General features: G+C 34.9%; 1 protein-coding gene across 6 annotated transcripts in view; it reads right to left on the bottom strand.

Moving 5' to 3' along the window:
* Window positions 1-16,959: 16,959 nt before the first annotated feature.
* The window catches only part of RBM26 (RNA binding motif protein 26), a 76,529-nt gene continuing 74,983 nt past the window's right edge, over window positions 16,960-18,505 (bottom strand). For 5 of the 6 annotated variants that reach the window (XM_082675331.1, XM_082675334.1, XM_082675333.1 and 2 more), the window contains one exon: window positions 16,960-17,874. In XM_082675331.1, the coding sequence (XP_082531457.1) occupies window positions 17,785-17,874 (90 nt within the window). In that variant the 3' untranslated portion in view covers window positions 16,960-17,784. Of the gene's footprint in view, window positions 17,875-18,373; window positions 18,442-18,505 lie in introns of all 6 variants that reach the window. The other variant, XM_082675336.1, reaches the window with a different exon arrangement.

The following is an 18,505-nucleotide window of genomic DNA, read 5'->3' as shown; positions in this document are numbered from 1 at the left end:
CCTCTGTTTTCGTTTCCAGAGCATAAGCTCAAAATTCTCCAAAGGCATAGATTTGTTTCTTCCCAGTGGGTCAGAAGGGGTATAACAAAGAAACAAAGAAAGTTGAAATGAATTAAAATCTCAGATTCCTTAGCCTCTTTTTCTTTGAGTACCATACTGAAAAATCCTCTCAAAGAATGAACACCCAGGATACCTCATTACCAGAAATAGAGAGGCAAATGAGAAAGGGTGTAAAGAAAAAGCAAACCCACAGCCTGAGAATAGATAAAAGGCGGCCAGCAAAGTTCTTGGACATGGAATCACACAAAGGTTAGCCATTTGAGGATCAGAAATGAAATGAACTATTACCAAAAACAATGATAGCCTTTGGGAAAAAGTGTCTGATTTTTGTAGACCAGGAAAAAGTAGTTGTAACTGACCTCTGGTTGATATTTGGGCAAAAAGTGTCCATTTATTTCAATGCATGACTTACAAGTGCTGCAAACATATGACAGTGGCCCTGTGGACATGCCTCTTCAAAGATCTGAGGTGTCAAAGCAAGGCATTAGCAATCCTATTTTTCCAACAATCCCTGGGAGAAATGGTGATGGCAGCTATGCTGTTATTTACCTACTGCCTCTCAGACTCAATCCAACCCCTCTATACTTGGCTTTGTAACGTTGGGTGTCTGCGAGCTACATTTCCCAGACTAACTGCCAATGGGAGGCACTACTGGGAGACTACCAGGGAAAGAAAGGAAGAAAAGAAGCTCCCACTTCCAGCTCTTGTGTGTATCCTTCCAGCATCTTTTATCACTTTCAGAATCAGCCGTGTATGAACTCCTCAGAAGTCCAAGCAGCCCCTGTGAGCCAGCCCCTCTTCCATGACAGTTAACTGTCCCCTTCTATTCTTCACTCTTGAGAGAGCAACGACCCTCTCCGCCACTTTAAAACTGCTGTAACTAGCACTTCATTACCCATTTTTGTAAACTGTTTCATGAGTCTATCACTGGGAGACAAGAAGGCAACACAACTACATGCTAATATACTGTGATAACTGATTTTTGAATCATGGCATTTGGGGACTGGCGCTATTTAAGTAAACTGTGGTAACGGAAATTTGTCCACATCTTTTAACCTTGAATAATTTTGGAATTCCTCACCAAACTCTCAAGCCAGTTTTCCCCAAGACACAGAGCTCATAGGGAGTACCTGAAGCAGCCTTAATTCCTTGCAATACAAAAAGCTCAGCTATCACTATTCCACAGGCTCCATGCCCCTTTAATTTAGGGCTCCAGAGTATTTAGAAGCAGCTGGAGTAAAGAAGGGGAAATACCGAGACTTTTCCCAGGATTCCCTACAACTAAACCAGAGCAGATGAGAAGGTAAATCCAATTCACCTTCCCAGATGAGGCACTGGGAGTGGATGATGGAACTATCCTGCATCCATTTTCATTGACCTTCCTCTGGGCCTTCCTTTCCCCCAGACAGGGAGCTCATAGGCAGTGTTTTCCAACCCCCAAGTCTTTATAAACAATTACTAATCCATTGAGTCATTGCTATGCCCCAAATAAATCCTTACTTTTTGCGGTTTCATCAGATTTTCTCAATAGTTCAGTGAGAAAGGTGCTGTTTTTAGCTCCACTTTCCATATGAGGAGACAGATCTTTACTCCAATCATTTGCTGGAGGTCACACAATTACTAAACCCAGGTGCTTCCTCTCTCTACTTACCTTACGTTACTCATTTCTAGGAAGCAGTAGCAGGAGCCAAAGTTAACAACTCTTGCCCTGGGAAGATTTTCATTACTCCAGGCATCAAGACACAGCTTGAAAGAAATAAACAGTTCAGAGTTAAAAAAAAAAAAAAAAAAGAAAGAAAGAAAGAAAGAAAAGAAAAGAAAAACCCAAAATTTTCTTTTATTCCTGGAAAGCATAGACAAACACATTTTTCTTACACAGGGTCTTTTTAATTCTGGTGCCAGGCTTTGTTATTTCATCTTTCTTCCCTTGGTATTTTCCCTCTCCTCACTACCCCTTCCTACACGTTTATTATTAATAATTTCCCTTCTCTCTTTTCCAGAAAAGTCCAGAGCAGCCTAATCCATTTGGATGCTTATTATGAGCGAAGTACTTACATTTTGTAATGGACAATTACAATATTCCAGTTGTGTTTAGATTTGTGGGGATTGGTTGCAAATGACAACCAGCATCCCCCAGCACCTGACACCTGCCTCAGTAATGACCAAAAGCACTATCAAAACTGATTTAAAATACAGAATTTGGCTAGTTCCATGCATTTCTCTCTGCCACATTCCACTTGGGCCTTGGCGACCACATTCTAGCATACTCTCATCACTCTTCTCACAACTGCTCTGTCATCCCTTTCCACGGTGTACCCTGAAACACCTTATCAATTATAAACAAATTCCCTTACATTCTTAATCTCTTCCTTCCATTGACTCTTTTCCTTCAGTCTATAAAATGAGCTCATGTTTCTGCCATTCTAAAAAGAATCAACCACCACCTTTCCTTTACCCAGCAAGCTACCACACTGAATTTTGCCTTCCACTTTTGAGTTTCCTACATTGTCTCCACCTAGCATCCCAGTTACTCTTCGTTACACATCAGTATGTCTTTTCCTTCCATTAAGCTACGTACAGACTTATGAATTGTCAATCCATCTTGACCTTACTTGACTTATTTGATTAAGCCCCCATTTGTGAAGTTCTCTCCTTCACTGGCTTTTGTGACATCACTTCAGTTTGGTCTTCTTCTAGCAACTTTTTTCATCTACTTCATGGTTACCTCCTCCTCCAGTCCTTGCAAATAATGGAGTTCACCATCCTGTCTTCCCTCTTTGAATGCTATGTGTCCTTCACTGGGAAATCTCATTCTTATATATGGTTCCCAGCCCTGTATCTGCATCCCAGACTTCTCTCCTGGGCTTCAGATAGCAGACATCTGCCCACAGGTTATTTCCATTTTGATATGCTACAGGCCCTGAAGCTCAACATGTCAGAAATGAATTCAACTTCTTTCCTTTTTTACAAGCCAGTTCCCAATCCCACAACCAGTCAGCTTTACTGCTCAGCCCAGAAACCTGGGGTTTCTCTGCCCTTGTTATGCTCACTGTCCTCCCTGCCTCCAATTCACCCTCCTTACCACTGCAAAAATGATCTTTCAAAACTGCAAATATAATCATTTAACACTACCCTGCCCTCATCCCTGTCTTCCTTTCATTCCATCACCTTCTTTCTTATAAACTTTCAAACCTTTCAGTGGCAACACCACAGTATGAAGTTCAAAGTTCTTACCATGCTCTAAACCTTACTTCTTTTCAGACTCCTTCTATCCTTCTATTTTCCTTAAAACCCTTTACATTCTAATTACTTCATGCTTTTGCCACTCCTCTGACCGCTTATTTTCATTAATTGATATTTATGAAAACTACTTTTTCGCCTAAATATAAAAAAAGAGAGTAGAAAGGGCAAAAAAAGGATTCTGAGATAGCAAGATGTTTGTTTACCCACTGGCATGAGAGGTTTAGGGCAGGAAATAGAAGAGCTGTGTTCAAGAGAGACAGGCTCTGAGCAGATGCTATACACTGGATCCCAGGAACAAAGACTGACAGAGTTGGAGAAGGGTCATTGACTTTCTCACAGCTCAGTGCAGCTCTGGTGTCCTGGGTAGGGGAGAAGGACACTATGAGGGTTACCAGTAAAGCAGTGTTTTAACAGAGGCCACATAGTGATAGAAGCCTTCGTGAAGAGTCCAGATGATTCTGGTAAGGAATAATGTGAGGGGACTAGTTAAGACTAGATATTTAGGAGATTCTCAGGTATAACTGAGAAAGATGGTAAAAGGGGGATGCTATACAGCAGTTACACAGGTGAGGGCTATGTAGCAAATGATATTCCTACTTGTAAAGAAAACTGAAGTCATTTGATGGGAACTCCTTTAATTCCATTACCAAACCTAAAATCATAATGAAATTTTCTTTCTCTCCTTGTCTCCAGTTAGTCCTCCAGTGGACGACTTGTGTGTATTACTACCTAGGAGCAGTCCTTCTAATTGTGCTTTGGATCTTTTCTCATCCCATCTTTTGGGCACCGTAAACTATCATTATTGTCTACTCTGTCTTCTAATTGGGACTCCTTTCTGCAGTGATTTAAACATGATTAGGCCTCTGGCCTCCCTTTATCTCATCTGCCTTGCAAACTACTAATCTCTCTTCTACCCTTAAAAATCTTCTCAAAAAACTTGTCTATACTCTGTCTCCATATCGTTACCCTCATTTCACTCCTTAGCCTATACATTTTGTCTCCGATATCCATCATTAAAAAGCAAATAAGCAAAACAAAAAAAGACAAAAACACATTCCAGGGTTATCAATGACTTCCTTATCCTAAAATCCAATGGACATTTTCACATTTCATCTTACTTTACCTTGCAACATTTAAAACTGTTGATCATTTCCTTATAAAGCAAAGTGGGCTTTTTTTATTTTGGCCTCTATAACTCCCATTCCTGGGTTTTTTTCTACCTCTGTCATTGCCCCTTCTAATTTTCCTTTGCAGAATCTGTCCACATTATCTGGATTAAATGTAGAGTTCCTCACTCTATACTTGACCTCTAGGAATTTCATGCTGACAGATTAAGATTTCTGTAATAAGTAATTCTCAAATTGTGTATCTCTGCCTTGTAGCCACACTGGGTTTCTCTCATTCTTCAAATGCACATCTGGTCCCTCTATAGTACTTCTGTACAAAACTGTTCACTCCCTCAAGAATATGCTCCCCCATAGTAGACTGCTTAGCTCTCATCTCAAATGAAAGATCACTTGTTACGGGAAGCCTTTCCTAAGTCAGATCCATTTGCTTTATACTTTCATGAAACTCTGTTCCTTCAGAGCATTTAAAATTTTGCTTTTGTTCTGTTTCCTTCCCCTTTTGGATGATTTCAACCCTCCTGAACTATGGTAAAGGGCAGGAAGAGTGAGATAAGAATCAATTGTTTTACTCCTCACCCACCTTTTCATAGGTAGGTGAGCTGTGCCATTTCTCAGTCTGAAGTCCCTTTCAGGCAGCAATGCTGATGGGAAGAATTAACACGCAACATATATATAGAACTACTTCATTTACTGGCACTGGCTGTGGTGTAACCAGTGAGAGAAATAAGTCTGCAGTAATTCCAAAAGTTCTCAAGTGTGCAAACTCAATTCATTGCTTTTATACACCTCAAATACTTGTTCTCAAGACCTTTTTCTTTTCTTTTGGCTGCGCCACACGGCATGCGGGATCTTAGTTCCCCGACCAGGGGACCTGTGCCCCCTGCAATGGAAGTGCGGAGTCCTAACCATTGGACCACCAGGGAATTCCCAAAACCTCATTCTTTATGGGGGGCACACATCCAAGGCATTTCCCTAGATTGCACCCTAAAATGGGACTAGTTAGATGTTATTCTGCCTTTACTGTTTTTAAAATTAAACTTTTGATTTCGAGATAATTAAAATTCACATGCAGCTGTAAGAAATAACACAGAGGTCCCATTACCCTTTACCAAATTTCTGCTAATCCAATGGTAGTATCTTGCAAAACTATAGTACAATTATCACAACCAGTATGCTTACATTGATAGATGAGAACAGTTTCCATCACCATAAGGATCCCTCGTTTCCCTTTCACAGCCACATCTGCTTTCCTCCTACCGCCACCACCTCCATAATCCCTGGCAACTACTAGTCTGTTCATCTCTATAATTTTGTCATTTCAAGAATACTATATAAGTGGAATTCACACAGTAGCTTTTTGGGGCTGGCTTATTTCATTCAGTGTAATCTCTGGAGATTCATCCCGGAGTGGCATGTATCAATAGTTTTTTTTTTTTTTTTTTACTGCTGAGTAGTATTTTCATGGAACGGATGTTATCAGTAACCATTCACCCATTGAATGCTGTGGATTATTTCCAGTTTTTTACTATTATGAATAAAGCTTCTATGAGAATGTGTACAGGTATTTGCGTGAAAATAAGTTAAATGCCCAGGAGTATAACTGCTAGTTCATATGATAGTTGTATGTTGGGCTATTTAAGAAACTGCCACACTGTTTTCCAGAGTTGCTATCCAATTCTCACCAGCAATGTACTGAGTATTTGTGATCCAGTTTCTCTGCATCCTTGACAGCATTTAGTGTTGTCACTGTTTTACTTTGGCCATTCTGATAGGTATGTAGTGATGTCACATTGTGGTTTTAATTTTCTCATTTCCCTAATGGCAAAGAATGTTGAATATCTTTTCACAAGCTTATTTGTCATCTGAATGTCATCTTTGAGGAAATGTCTCTATGTCTTTTGCCTATATTCTAATTGGATTGCTGGCTTTTTCATTGTTTTGCTTTGAGTTAATGATACAATCTAGATACCAATCCTGACACATACTAGAAATGTGGTTTGCAAGTACTTTCTTCCACTTTGTAGCTTATCTCTTTGTCCTTTTAACAGATTCTTTCACAGAGCAGAAGTTTTAAATTTTGATGAAGTTCAATCTATCATACTTCTATGGATTAAGCTTTTGGTATCTAGTCTTAAGAACTTTTTTGCCTAGCCCTAGGTTCCAAAGATTTTTCCGGATGCTTTGTTCTTCCTAAAAGTTATAGCTTTATATTTAAGTCCATGATCCATTTTGAGTTGAGTAAGGTGTGAGATTTAGGTCAGGGTTCATTTTGTTTTTGCCGAGGGATGACCAATCGTTCCAGGATTGTTTGTTGAAAAGGCAATTATTTCCTCCATTCAACTGTTTTTGCATCTTGTTAAAAATCAGTTGGGCACACTCATGTGGGTCTACTTCTGTGATCTCTATATGTCTATCCCTCCCATCAAGAACACAGTCCTGATTACTATAGTTATAAGTCTTGAAATTGGATAATTTCACCCACTTGATTCTTCTTTTAAAAAAATCATTTTAGTTATTCTAGTTCTTTTTGGCCTTTCCATATAAATTCTTGTATGATCTTGTATCTACCAAAAAGAAAATTACTTATGTCAAACCTGTGTATCAGTCTGGGGAGAAGTGACACACTTACTACATTGGGTTCTCCGACCCATGAGTCTCTCCATTTACTTAGGTCTCCTTTTCTTTTTTTTTTAATCAGCATTTTGTAGTTTTCAGCATACAAGTCCTGTACACAGTTTTTTAGATTTACACACAAGTATGTCACTTTTTCGCTTATTATAATTGGCACTGTATTTTTAATTTCAGCCTCCAGGTGTTCAGAGCTAGTATATAGAAATGCAATTGATTTTTCTAAGTTTATAGTTTGCAGTATGCCATAGTTGGGACTGCACACAGGAAGGCCCTAATTGTTCACATTGGGAATGTTCCCAGGTCCAAGTGGGTAAGGGCAGTCACAGGCAGGTTACATACATAGCAGTAAAAATCTTGGGACATTGAGTCTGGACATTAGGTCTGAGTGGCGTGGCTTACGGCTTTATGTGATAAGTTGTGCTGAGGTGCTCTTGTGGCAGATAAGAGGGAGTTATTGGGGTGGGGGGCAATGTAACTCGCTCAGGTTGCTATCATCATCCCTTCCTTAAGTGGATCCCCATGAGAAACACAAGCAGGACCTTGAATAGATGTGCCCTGGATACATGTTTTTCTATGAAATTTTCATGTCTTTTGATGCTCCATAAAGCTTATCAGTCGAGGAGAAAAATAAAAATAAAAAGTACTACTTGCTTCCAGGCTGCTTCAGTCAGAATTTTCACAAATGCAGGACTAAATCTATAATCCATCCTCCTCTTCCCATCCTTGGCACCTTACATGGCTCTATTCTTTTGTGAGCACTCCCAATCTGGGGATTCTCTCTTTTTTCACTGGAAACCTTGACAAAACAAAATTTTAACGACCTACTCCTTTTAGGTTGACCAAAAAATGGTTGGTTAGGATTATATTACATTAGTATATGCAGTTTTCATCCATTTAATATTATAAATATGATGTATGTGAGGGCTGTCATGACTAATAATCAGCTCAGTATTCAATATTTTTGTCAAAGAGTTACCTGTTTGGTTTCTATGTAAATTCTTACCTCATTCAGACATGACAATTGTTAAATGCCAGAGATCTTCCTTTTTATCATCATTCTTTAATTTCTGTTAACTCTGAATATCAACTTGATAAGAAAAAAAATATGAAGTTGGCATATTATCCAGTTATTTATCCCCCAAAAAACCCTAAACAACAACAAATACTGCATTAAACTTAGTACAAATTTGAAAGCTATCCAACTCCAAACTTGCAGACGGCTATAACTTCTAAGTATTTCTTCCTAACACTGACTTCTAATAAAAAATACAGGATTGTCTACGAAGTTTTAAATCACAGATGTTATTTTTTTTAAATAATGGGTTGGTAATGTCCCTGAAAATTCTGATTTAAATGAGATCTTAGGGACAAATGTCATTTTAAGATTAAAACACGGTTCAAAATGTGAAAGACTTTAAAGGCTTACATTTTTGTGTGTAATTTGTACCATATATAGGTATATATCTCTATATATAATTCTTTTTAATAATTTTACCAAGTATCATTATTTATTAACCAAAGTCCTCTATTTTAAGCCAGAGACTTCTACTATTTCATAACCAGATCTCTTTAACTAGATTTTTATCAAAACTTATATACTGAGATGATAATGTATTTTCTTGTAGAAGCAGTGGAAGACAGGTTATTACCAAACTTATTTAACCCAAGTTATAGATGATGGAAGGGATATCTGCAATGAAAAACAAACACAAAAAACAAATATTGCAATATTTATCATTCAATAAAAATAAATATGAAATGAACATGCTGAATGCTGGAAAAGTATATCAAATTAGATCAGGAGAAGAAATGTTCAGATGAAAACTGAAAATTATGGAGGGAAGTTCCAAAAACTTTCATTGGCCTTGGAAGTTGACAGTATAAGCACTTTATGTTTCTACTTGTGCAGTGCCCAAGGGCTGCAAGTTTTCCTTTCTATTCTATGTTACTATAATTGATGCAAAATGCAAGACAATTTTAAAAAGTTAACAACTGCTTTTAGTAAGACTATTTTATTTTAAAATTTTTCAAAATATAAAAATAATAAACATTATGGATATTTAACAAACAAAACATAATTCAACTATAAATAATAAAAATGTTGACAACCTCACATAAACACGTAATACTTATAAACATTCTAAGCATACAAGAGTAGTTTTCTAGTTCAAGTTTTACCATTTTCAGTTCAAGTTTTATTATCACTTTAAAAAATAAACAAAAAAAGCTGCTACAGCTTAACCAATTACTTTCGCTCCACTCAAAGAGCAGGGAATTTTTCCCCCATGCCAACACACATTCGTGAAATGGGATACTTATGGGCACAGGTATTAAAAACTGGAACAATCCAGTCTCCAGACAAGAAAGAACTCCTTTGGTGTTTTTCGGTTCAACAATCCACAGAAATTGAGTTAGACTAAACCACTATTAAAGGAAATCTTGTGCCAGACATGTTGTGAAGTAACATCATACCCAAAACAGGTTCAGGATTCTGAGAATCAAAAGTAAACATCTATGAATGCTTTGCTGATACTTAAAAATTGTATCTTAAGAACATTCACTAAGGTGTTGGAATGAAGTCTTGCAGATGTAGAAAACAATCTGCACATCAACACAAAACTTGTACAATGTAAATAATACATCTCTTTAGAACTTATCAAATGTTCTATAAATATTTAAGAATTACCCTGCCTCCTGTTGAGTAAAAGACAGATGGGAATTTAAAGCAGAACAGGATTACACCATATTTTAGGACTAGAAAAGTTTTCCATTTGAAATGTGGGAAAACTGAGCCATGCTGAATGTATCATTTTCTTTATTCTAGTCATATTAACACACCACTCCTTTTATCAAAAGAGCTAATGAAAAACTGAAGAAACTATTTTCTTTTGGGGAAGCTGGACACAAATTAGTATAATGTCATTCTCCATCTTATCTTTAAATTATGGGATGTTTCTAATTGGCTGGGCTCTTTACCCGACTCACCGCAGACCACTTTTATAATTATGCTGCTAGATTAGATTAAGTTATAAGCAATCATAGATTTAAGCCTAGCAAAGTCTAGATAACAGGTTGAAAATGATATTGAAAGGTTTTGTAGCACCAATGACTTTTTCCTAAGACACTTGAGGGGCTGCATCACTTTAAAGTATTATTTATCTTGTAAACAAGACCAAAAATATTCAATTGATCTGTATTTTGAGCACAAATATTTATAAACTCTATTAAAAAAAAACAAATATAGCATGACTAGGGCAGCTGATAGTGTAAAATCTAAGTATATTGAAAAATATAAAGATATATAAAAGGCTTCCATAATGCAATCATGCAGAGGTAAACTGCTTCACTCAATTACACAAAAGTGATTCTGTACAGTTATCTACACATAGCTCCGTAAGAATCCTCTTCAGGAAAATGAAATAATGAAAATCCCTATTTTTAATTAATAAACATATGGGAACTCAAATATGTACCTGACCTACCAGATCTCACAGCAATTTTCAGAAAGTACAATGATCTCAATGAGAATTAAATCATCTCGACTTCTGATTCCCAATGGCATGTTCAATTTAGTTTGTTTTTAATTTAAAAGCAAGGGGGGGGGGGGAAGATGACAAAATAAAATTGAGAGCGGTGGGATATGATCCACATCTATTAACCAACCAAAACTGTTAACAGCAAGTATGGTCCCTTCAGAGAATGTTGTTTGGGTTTTTAGCCCAGCAGGTTAGAACTATTCTATTACACAGGCAGAGAATCTTTCCTTAAAAAGAAAAAACTACTGAACTAATCTGGGAAAATATTTGTGAACTCCCAGCAACTATATGTTTGTTCATAAATGTGAACTAAAAGAGAAGTCCAATTTTTAAAATGCCCTGTAGGCTATAAGGTCATAATTATGTTAACAAGACCTTCCTTTAAACCAAGCCTACATTAACCATGCTGTCTCCAACTAACGTGGATCAAAATAGGTAACTTACATTATGTCTGACGGGTTCATTCTTTTTTTCATGAAGACAAATGCAATGCATACTCAAGAAAAAGTGCTTGCAAAATAGTTAACTTTGCACAAAAAGGTGAAAATATGAGCATGGCTGAATGAAACTAAAAAAAAACACAAAAAACAAGGGAGAAAAGCATCAAGTATAATTTGGACTTTTCTAAAGGAGTTGCTATCAAGTGTAACTTCCGACTTCTCAAATGCTAATGAGAATCTATGAAGGAATACTAAGAAATTAGTTTTCTGAAAACTTTATGGTGCCCATTATAAAGAGGGTATTTTGGGTGAATATTTAGAATAAAATTTAATCACACTCTTTATAAATAATTCCAAGCCATATTGCTTATAAATAAATGATACGGACATACACCTTTTAAGGCAGGGAAACTATAGTTTTAACAATGCTAGACACACAACACTATTTCCCCTTGCTTTTAAAATTGTCTTTGATATCTTGGTTGCAACTGAGGAAAATAAGGAAAAACTGTGTAAATTAGACATTTAATAGATATTTCTCAATATCTACAATCCACAGATCATTTTATACTACTTTAAAAGAAAGAAAATTATTTTCCTTGTTTACTTTGAAGAGTTAAGAGTTTTTTAAAAATTATTTGGGTAAGTGGCCTTGGCAGTGACTTCAATAAGTATATTTAGAAGAAACAGGCAAGTTATCACCATGTGAAAAAAGTATTTTACTAATTGTTCAAAATTGTTTTAAGTGACTATCCTAACTCCAGAAATGTATCCTAAAAACCCAGGAAAATTAAAGCCAAACCAAGGTTTAACTTTTTAATCATTTTCATCATTCTAAGTTGTTCATGCTAATGAACATAGTATCATGGCTTTACAGACTTCCTAGACACAATTTCAATTTGGCTGAGACTGAAAACTTATTTCAGGTTAGGAAAACCAGGAGGATTTTCTTTTTTTTCCTTCTTAGACTGTTTAAAAATAAATGGCTATAAAGGGGAGAAAACATTTAAGAATAAGGTCAGACAAAGCACACAATCAGATTTACTTCTGGACTCAGATGTACCCTCAAAGAACTGTAAAGATAAAATGCTAATTATGGTACATGTAAACATCTATTCAAAATGATAAAGGGCAAACATAAAACGATAGTATCATATTATTATAACAGTCGTCTCCAGACAGGAACAGGTCTTGCTGTTGTAGTCACAAAGCTAAATTCAGGCAATGATGATCTCTCTCTGCTGGAAAAAGAGAAGACTATTAAAAAAAACTGTGAAAACAGTAAATAAATCTAAAAACTGAATCATACCATACACTGAACTCTATTTTTTTTAACATTAAATAAAATCTGAGAAAGGAATCAAAATGAAAGTTCCAGACAAATTTCACAAAGATCAGCCTTGGGTTAAAATGATTTAACAAAACTTCTCTGCATCATGCTTCACTGAAACATTAAGCTGCAAAGATCACAGCTCTGCAACATGGTTACGATCTACAATTTTTGATTAGGAAATGTCATAACTGACCACATAGTAAATTTTTATCAGTGTGGGTTGGCAAAGTAGTAATTTTAAGAAATCACGAACAAATTCCAAAATATTGATATAAAATAAAAGCAAGAACAATTGTCTTAAGTTTCCCAAGGACTTCATTTCCTTAAACTCCATGTGATAACCATTTCATTCTTCAATCACAATATATGACATAAAATACTATACTAAGCATAATGATTAACAACAAAAGTAAATAAAAAGGAACATATCAAAATGAGACACTGCTTCGTATACAAAGGAAGACTAACTTGGATGATTGGGAAGATGAGAGGATGGATGAAGTAAAGTGACAGGGAGGGAGGGATGAGGAAGAAGCAAATATAATAAATTGATACAAAAAAGTAAAATAAAAATGCTTTTAATTATACTAAGTAATGAGTACATAATACTGATAAACTGTAAGAAAGTTATTAACCAAATTAGGAATTTTTCTACTGAACAAGTATGAAATTTTTCTTTGAACAAGTTTTCATTAGAAATTATTGAGTATGTCAGTCATGTTCACCAAGGTTTCTTCCTTTCTTAGGTCTTTTAGATAGCTATTTTGGAAGATAATCTGCTGTCATCTGATAGGTATACAATGATCAGAGAGAAAAAATCTACTCTTCTCTAAAAGCCTGTATGCTGTATACATACCTCGGAGCAACTAGCCAGTTCAAGAAGTTAACAAGAACAAGGTAGTTCCTGAGATCTGGGAAAAGGAAATTTTCTTTCTGCCTTACAGATACTGTATGCTGACAATTTATTCCTAGATTACATTTCTGCTTTAATTATATGGTTTTGGAAGAATGAGAAAAGCCCTGCAAAAGACCAAAAGGTGAACTAACCTAATAAGCCAGAATTTTATGCAGGACATTTTTGTTTTAAAAGGCTAAAAGACTTCTTGTAAGGGAAGAAAAAAGAAAATCTTACAAATATTTACATAAATTCTGGAAGGACTAAAACTGATTTTCTATAATTAGTTCACACTATAGGTAAGGGGAAAAAAGAAAGAAAATATAGACTGATAAAGTTTGTATAATATTCTACAATAGCCATTGATATTTCAACATACCAAACAAGCAACTGTTTGCCTTCTTTTTGTAACCCTTAGAGCCAGTGATTAGTGTTCCAAGTAAGACTGAAAATACAGTCCCCATAAAACAGTTCTAGTAACAAGAAATTTCCTTCAATTAAGCTCAGCCATACTTTCTACAGGCAATCAGCTAAAACAGTGAAGTCTTATCTTTATAGTAAACTACTGTTTGATACATTTGATTATATTACAAAATAAAACAAGAGCTATGGAATACTCTCCCATTCATGCAACATGATTTCATTAAATGCTTGAGTACTGGTTAAATACTAAAATTAATTTTTAAATGTTACAATTATCCAATAACAGTTAAAGCAACACTGCTTACGTAGAGACATAAAATATTGAGTGAAGTATGTAAAATGACAACTCAACCATCCCTTGAGGTAATCCTAATCAATCTTTTAAACCAATGATACATAATTTCCTTCAATTTTTTCCTGGAAAAAGTAGCTACCTACGTCTCAATCCCTTTTTCACTCCCACCTCAGCCCAGATCTATACTACAGCAAAGAACTTGTTAGAACTGCAAAATTTAAAAGCGTGTATCAAGTTTTAGGTAGCATACTGTAATAAGAAAGAGTTTTAAACTTTAAGTTTGGAAGTGAAACGAAAGTTAAAAGCAAGAAGAAAAAGTGTGAATACAGAAGTTAATCTACACTTCCCAGGTTAAAAGGAATTTGGGTAGCAAAGGCAAACATTTGGGAACACTATATACAAAACTGTACCAAGACACACTGTATGAATTATCATAACCAAATCTAAGTTGTTTCCACTGATAAGATGATAGAAACAGCAACAGCAACAACAGGTAGGGAGAATTGATATAGATATGTTAAATTGTTTTAGATCAAACACTAATATACTACCAGGGAAACTAAAGACGTGGAACGGACCTCAGAGATCATCTAGTCCAACCCCTTTCATTTTACAGACAAGGAAACAACCCTGGATAAGTTAAGAGACTTGTCTAAGGCCAGAGAGTCAAATCACAGAGCTAGGGACCAAAAGCTAAATCTCTTAACCCTTGTCCAGTACTCTACACTAGCTCATCTTTGGATATAAAAAATTAACCGGGATGGACTAGATTAGTGGCTCTTGACATTTCTATTCTTACACACTGATAGAAACCAAAAGGCGATTTTACTCCTGAATGGACAACATTTAAAACTCCAAAATTTTAATAGCCTACTAATTGTTATGGAAATTCCACTAAGACTACTTGTATATTCCTCCATCAGTATTTGTAACCCCCACTGGTGCAATACTTAACAGTATCAATTGTTTACTAAGACGGTCCCAATGACTGAGAAGACCTTCAAGAGAGATTTTTAGAAAATTGATAAGAATTAACAAGGGAGGTAATTGTCACTCCATTGTTGGAGATTTAAATATGCATTCATCCATTAATTCATCCAACAAACAACTGAATGCCCACTATGAGCCAGGCTTTATGATAATAACTAGAGATAAAAAGATGAATAAGACATGGTCCCCTTCCTAGAGGAGCTTGTAATCTAGTGGGGAAGACAGACATATAAACCAGATAAATTATATTACAACATAAGTACTGTAACAGAGATATGAACAAAGTGCTGTGTTAAAAGGGATGGTTAAGGTATGAACTGGCTAATGACCAAGAAGTCTACTAATTTTGTGTAACAACTACCACATTTATTGTGAACACAATCTCATGCCCAATCAATAATTAGGAAGGAGGTAGCAATGTAGAGGTTTAAAAAAAAGTTGGCACTGAAATCAGAATGCCTGCAATTCAAATTTAGTCCTTCTACTTACTAGCTGTCACTTTGGGCAAGTCATTTCATCTCTATTAGCCTAAGTTTCCTTATCTGTAAAATGGGAATTAACAACTACTTCAAAGGGATATTTTAAGTTTTAAATGAGAACACATGAAAGTACATGTAGAGTACTAGTATTTATAAACATATGCATTAATCTGAAAAAATCCAATAGCAATTTCATACTATGTAATATTTATAATTAAAATCATATTAATGATAATAAAAATATAATTATGGACCTAATGATTGTTGCTAATATTTAATCCCCATACTGCAGGACCCTATCAAAACATACTTGTCTTCTGATTCATTCAAAGCAACATGGTGTAAAACCTTTTAATTTTAGGTTACTACAGAATTTAAGATTAGGGAAAGTGATTAGCTATTTATGGGTTTAAGTAAATAGTATGTGATTTCAGTTACATTATAAGGGAATTTTACAATAATTGCAAAACATCATGCTAAAATTTACTAATCATATTATAAAGCCAAAAATCAGCATGGAGATTTAACTGGCCTTTGCAAGATTTTCTTTCTTTATAATACCTGTTTGGTGTAAAGAGAAGAAACGTGAGCCTCTGCCAATTTGGCATCTTTCACGACTACTAAAAAGAAAAGAAAACAAACTTACCTAATGAATCAGAATAGCACATAGTCAACATACAAGAGACTACATCAAAATATATCACAGCTCTAAGTAGAGTAAAGAAGTTTCAAGTAAAGTCACTATTTTGACAAAAGAAATCTGATAGTGAAATTTTAAATATAAACATGTGCATCAACTGCAAGCCAAAACATTCCTATGAAATATAATACCATCAAGAATATATATACAACTTTAACCCTAAGTGTGGGAAGAAAAGGAAAAGAGGAATAGCATCCACTAGCTATCCACTGGCAAAAGACCATGGTGGTGAAATTACAGTCTGTGATTGTGAGGACCCCAGTATGGGAAGAAAGTAATTTTTTTTTTATGTGACTTTTAATATAATCACTATATTCTCAGGAGGGGTAGAAACACTTGCAACCAAAAGGATAAACTGTAAAAGATAAATACGTAATCTTCCACCCTCCATTCTACAAAGAATGCATTTATTTCCTGGAAACTGCTGTATCAACTTTCAATGATCATGTTCACTTGTCAGAGAAAGCCACTTAAAAATCACAATATTGTTGCAAATGTCAAAGATTTTTTATACAAGTATAGGAAATGCACACTTAAAATATCAGACTGGAACACTTACCAAACAGTGTTTTCCTAAAGTAGTATCTATAGTACATTTCTTTATTCATACATCTTCAAATGGTCAAGTTTTCTTTCATACATCCAAAATGTAATGTGATGTTTTCTTATTCACCAAATGTTAGCTCTACTTGAAGTCTGGTTCCAAACTAATCAGCCTGCTTTTAATTTAAGACATCTGTTGAAAGTTTATAGGATCAAACCAAACTGAAGTGGTATAAATTTTAAACAATGGATTGAACATTATTGTAAAGGTACTGGTAACCATTATTATTATTATTAAGAATAAGTTAGTGATTATAGCTCCTTTTGTGATAATTGGGGGGAAGGGTAGATCACCATCTGGAATGGTCTATTTATTTTAATTTTTTTTTCTTTTTTTTTTTTTTCTTTTTTTAAATCAAGGAACATTGTCTTTTTTTTTTGTCATTGCTTTTTTCTTTTCTTTTCTTTTCAAGAGACCATTCCACTTTATTTTTAACATCTGAATGCATAAGGACTCAAATGCAAAGCAGTCATACACCGTTATCATTAAAACCCATATTGTAAAATACATACACAAGTCCAACAAAAGGCTAATACATAGTAAAGCCTAAGCATACTACTATGTAATATTATGAATACATAACTTGGAGACTTTAGTTAGAGTACTATGTTACCTACTCATTTTTGAAAACATTCATTAAGATCTTAAATGCAAATGCATTCCTTATTTGGAGTAAAACAAAATCCTCTAAGTTATAACAAGTATTGGTCATTAAGTCTTCAGACCTATTCATTAAATTACAAAGAACCCAAAGAATTCTGTAATGTTCAGTAGAAGTATGTAATAAAAACATTGCATATGTTTCTAGTGTGATGTCTTTACCAATTGTTTACTGAAATAAAACTCAAACATCAATCTTTCAAAATACAGGATTCAGAAGGTAGTTTTCTTCTCTTTTGTCTATTTGTGAAATCCATCTTCATCACATTTTACCAAAAATTGTTTTTACAAATATGTAAAAGTACATTAGATAATACTAATGAAACACAGGTAGAGTTCTATCATATGCAGATCAATGATCAGTCAAATCATCTTCTCCAAGAGCGAGATTCATTGTCCTCTTCTTCTTCATCATCATCTTGAAGTAATGAGTCATCCACCAAAGACTCTTCCTGAAACTTTAGGTTAAAATGCATTTAGGAATTTACCCAAAAAAAAAAAAAAGAAAAGAAAAAAGGTGACACTTTTAAACACTGATTACTCTCAACAGAGTTGAATACAAAAGGTATTTCTATAGCTAGAACATTCAAGAAACAAAGAAAAGCAATCTTTACTCAATGGTTTCTCAATACTATCTATTCTATTGCTTGCATCAAATAGACACTAAAAAAAAATCAAAGTAAGCCTTTGTACATGCCGTTTCTCCTGCCTCTCTTTATCAAATTATGCCATCTTCTATACCTACAAAACATTGCTCCACACCTTTTTTTTGTTTTAAAGAAAACATCAATAAGTCTTCTCTGACACTAAATCAACCAACAACTTGAATAAAGTTTATCAATATTTATATTTCTTTTCTGCTATATGTAACAAACATTTTCTTTTATAGCATTCTTTTCTTTTCCCCATTCCCTTCATAAAAGCTTCTCAGTCTACTTTTCAAACTTTTCAAAATACCTAATACCAGGAGCTCTCCTGCTTTTCTCCCCATTCAATTCAAACTCATGGAAGGACAAAGGTATAATCTAAAATATAAAATGACAAATCATGTATATGAGTTTCAAAATACACATTTTATTCTTGCATTTG

Source organism: Grampus griseus, assembly GCF_964374135.1.
Source record: "Grampus griseus genome assembly, chromosome: 18".
Taxonomy (NCBI): domain Eukaryota; kingdom Metazoa; phylum Chordata; class Mammalia; order Artiodactyla; family Delphinidae; genus Grampus; species Grampus griseus.
Note: the sequence above shows the minus strand (reverse complement) of the source record. Positions and strands in the feature narration are given on the sequence as shown.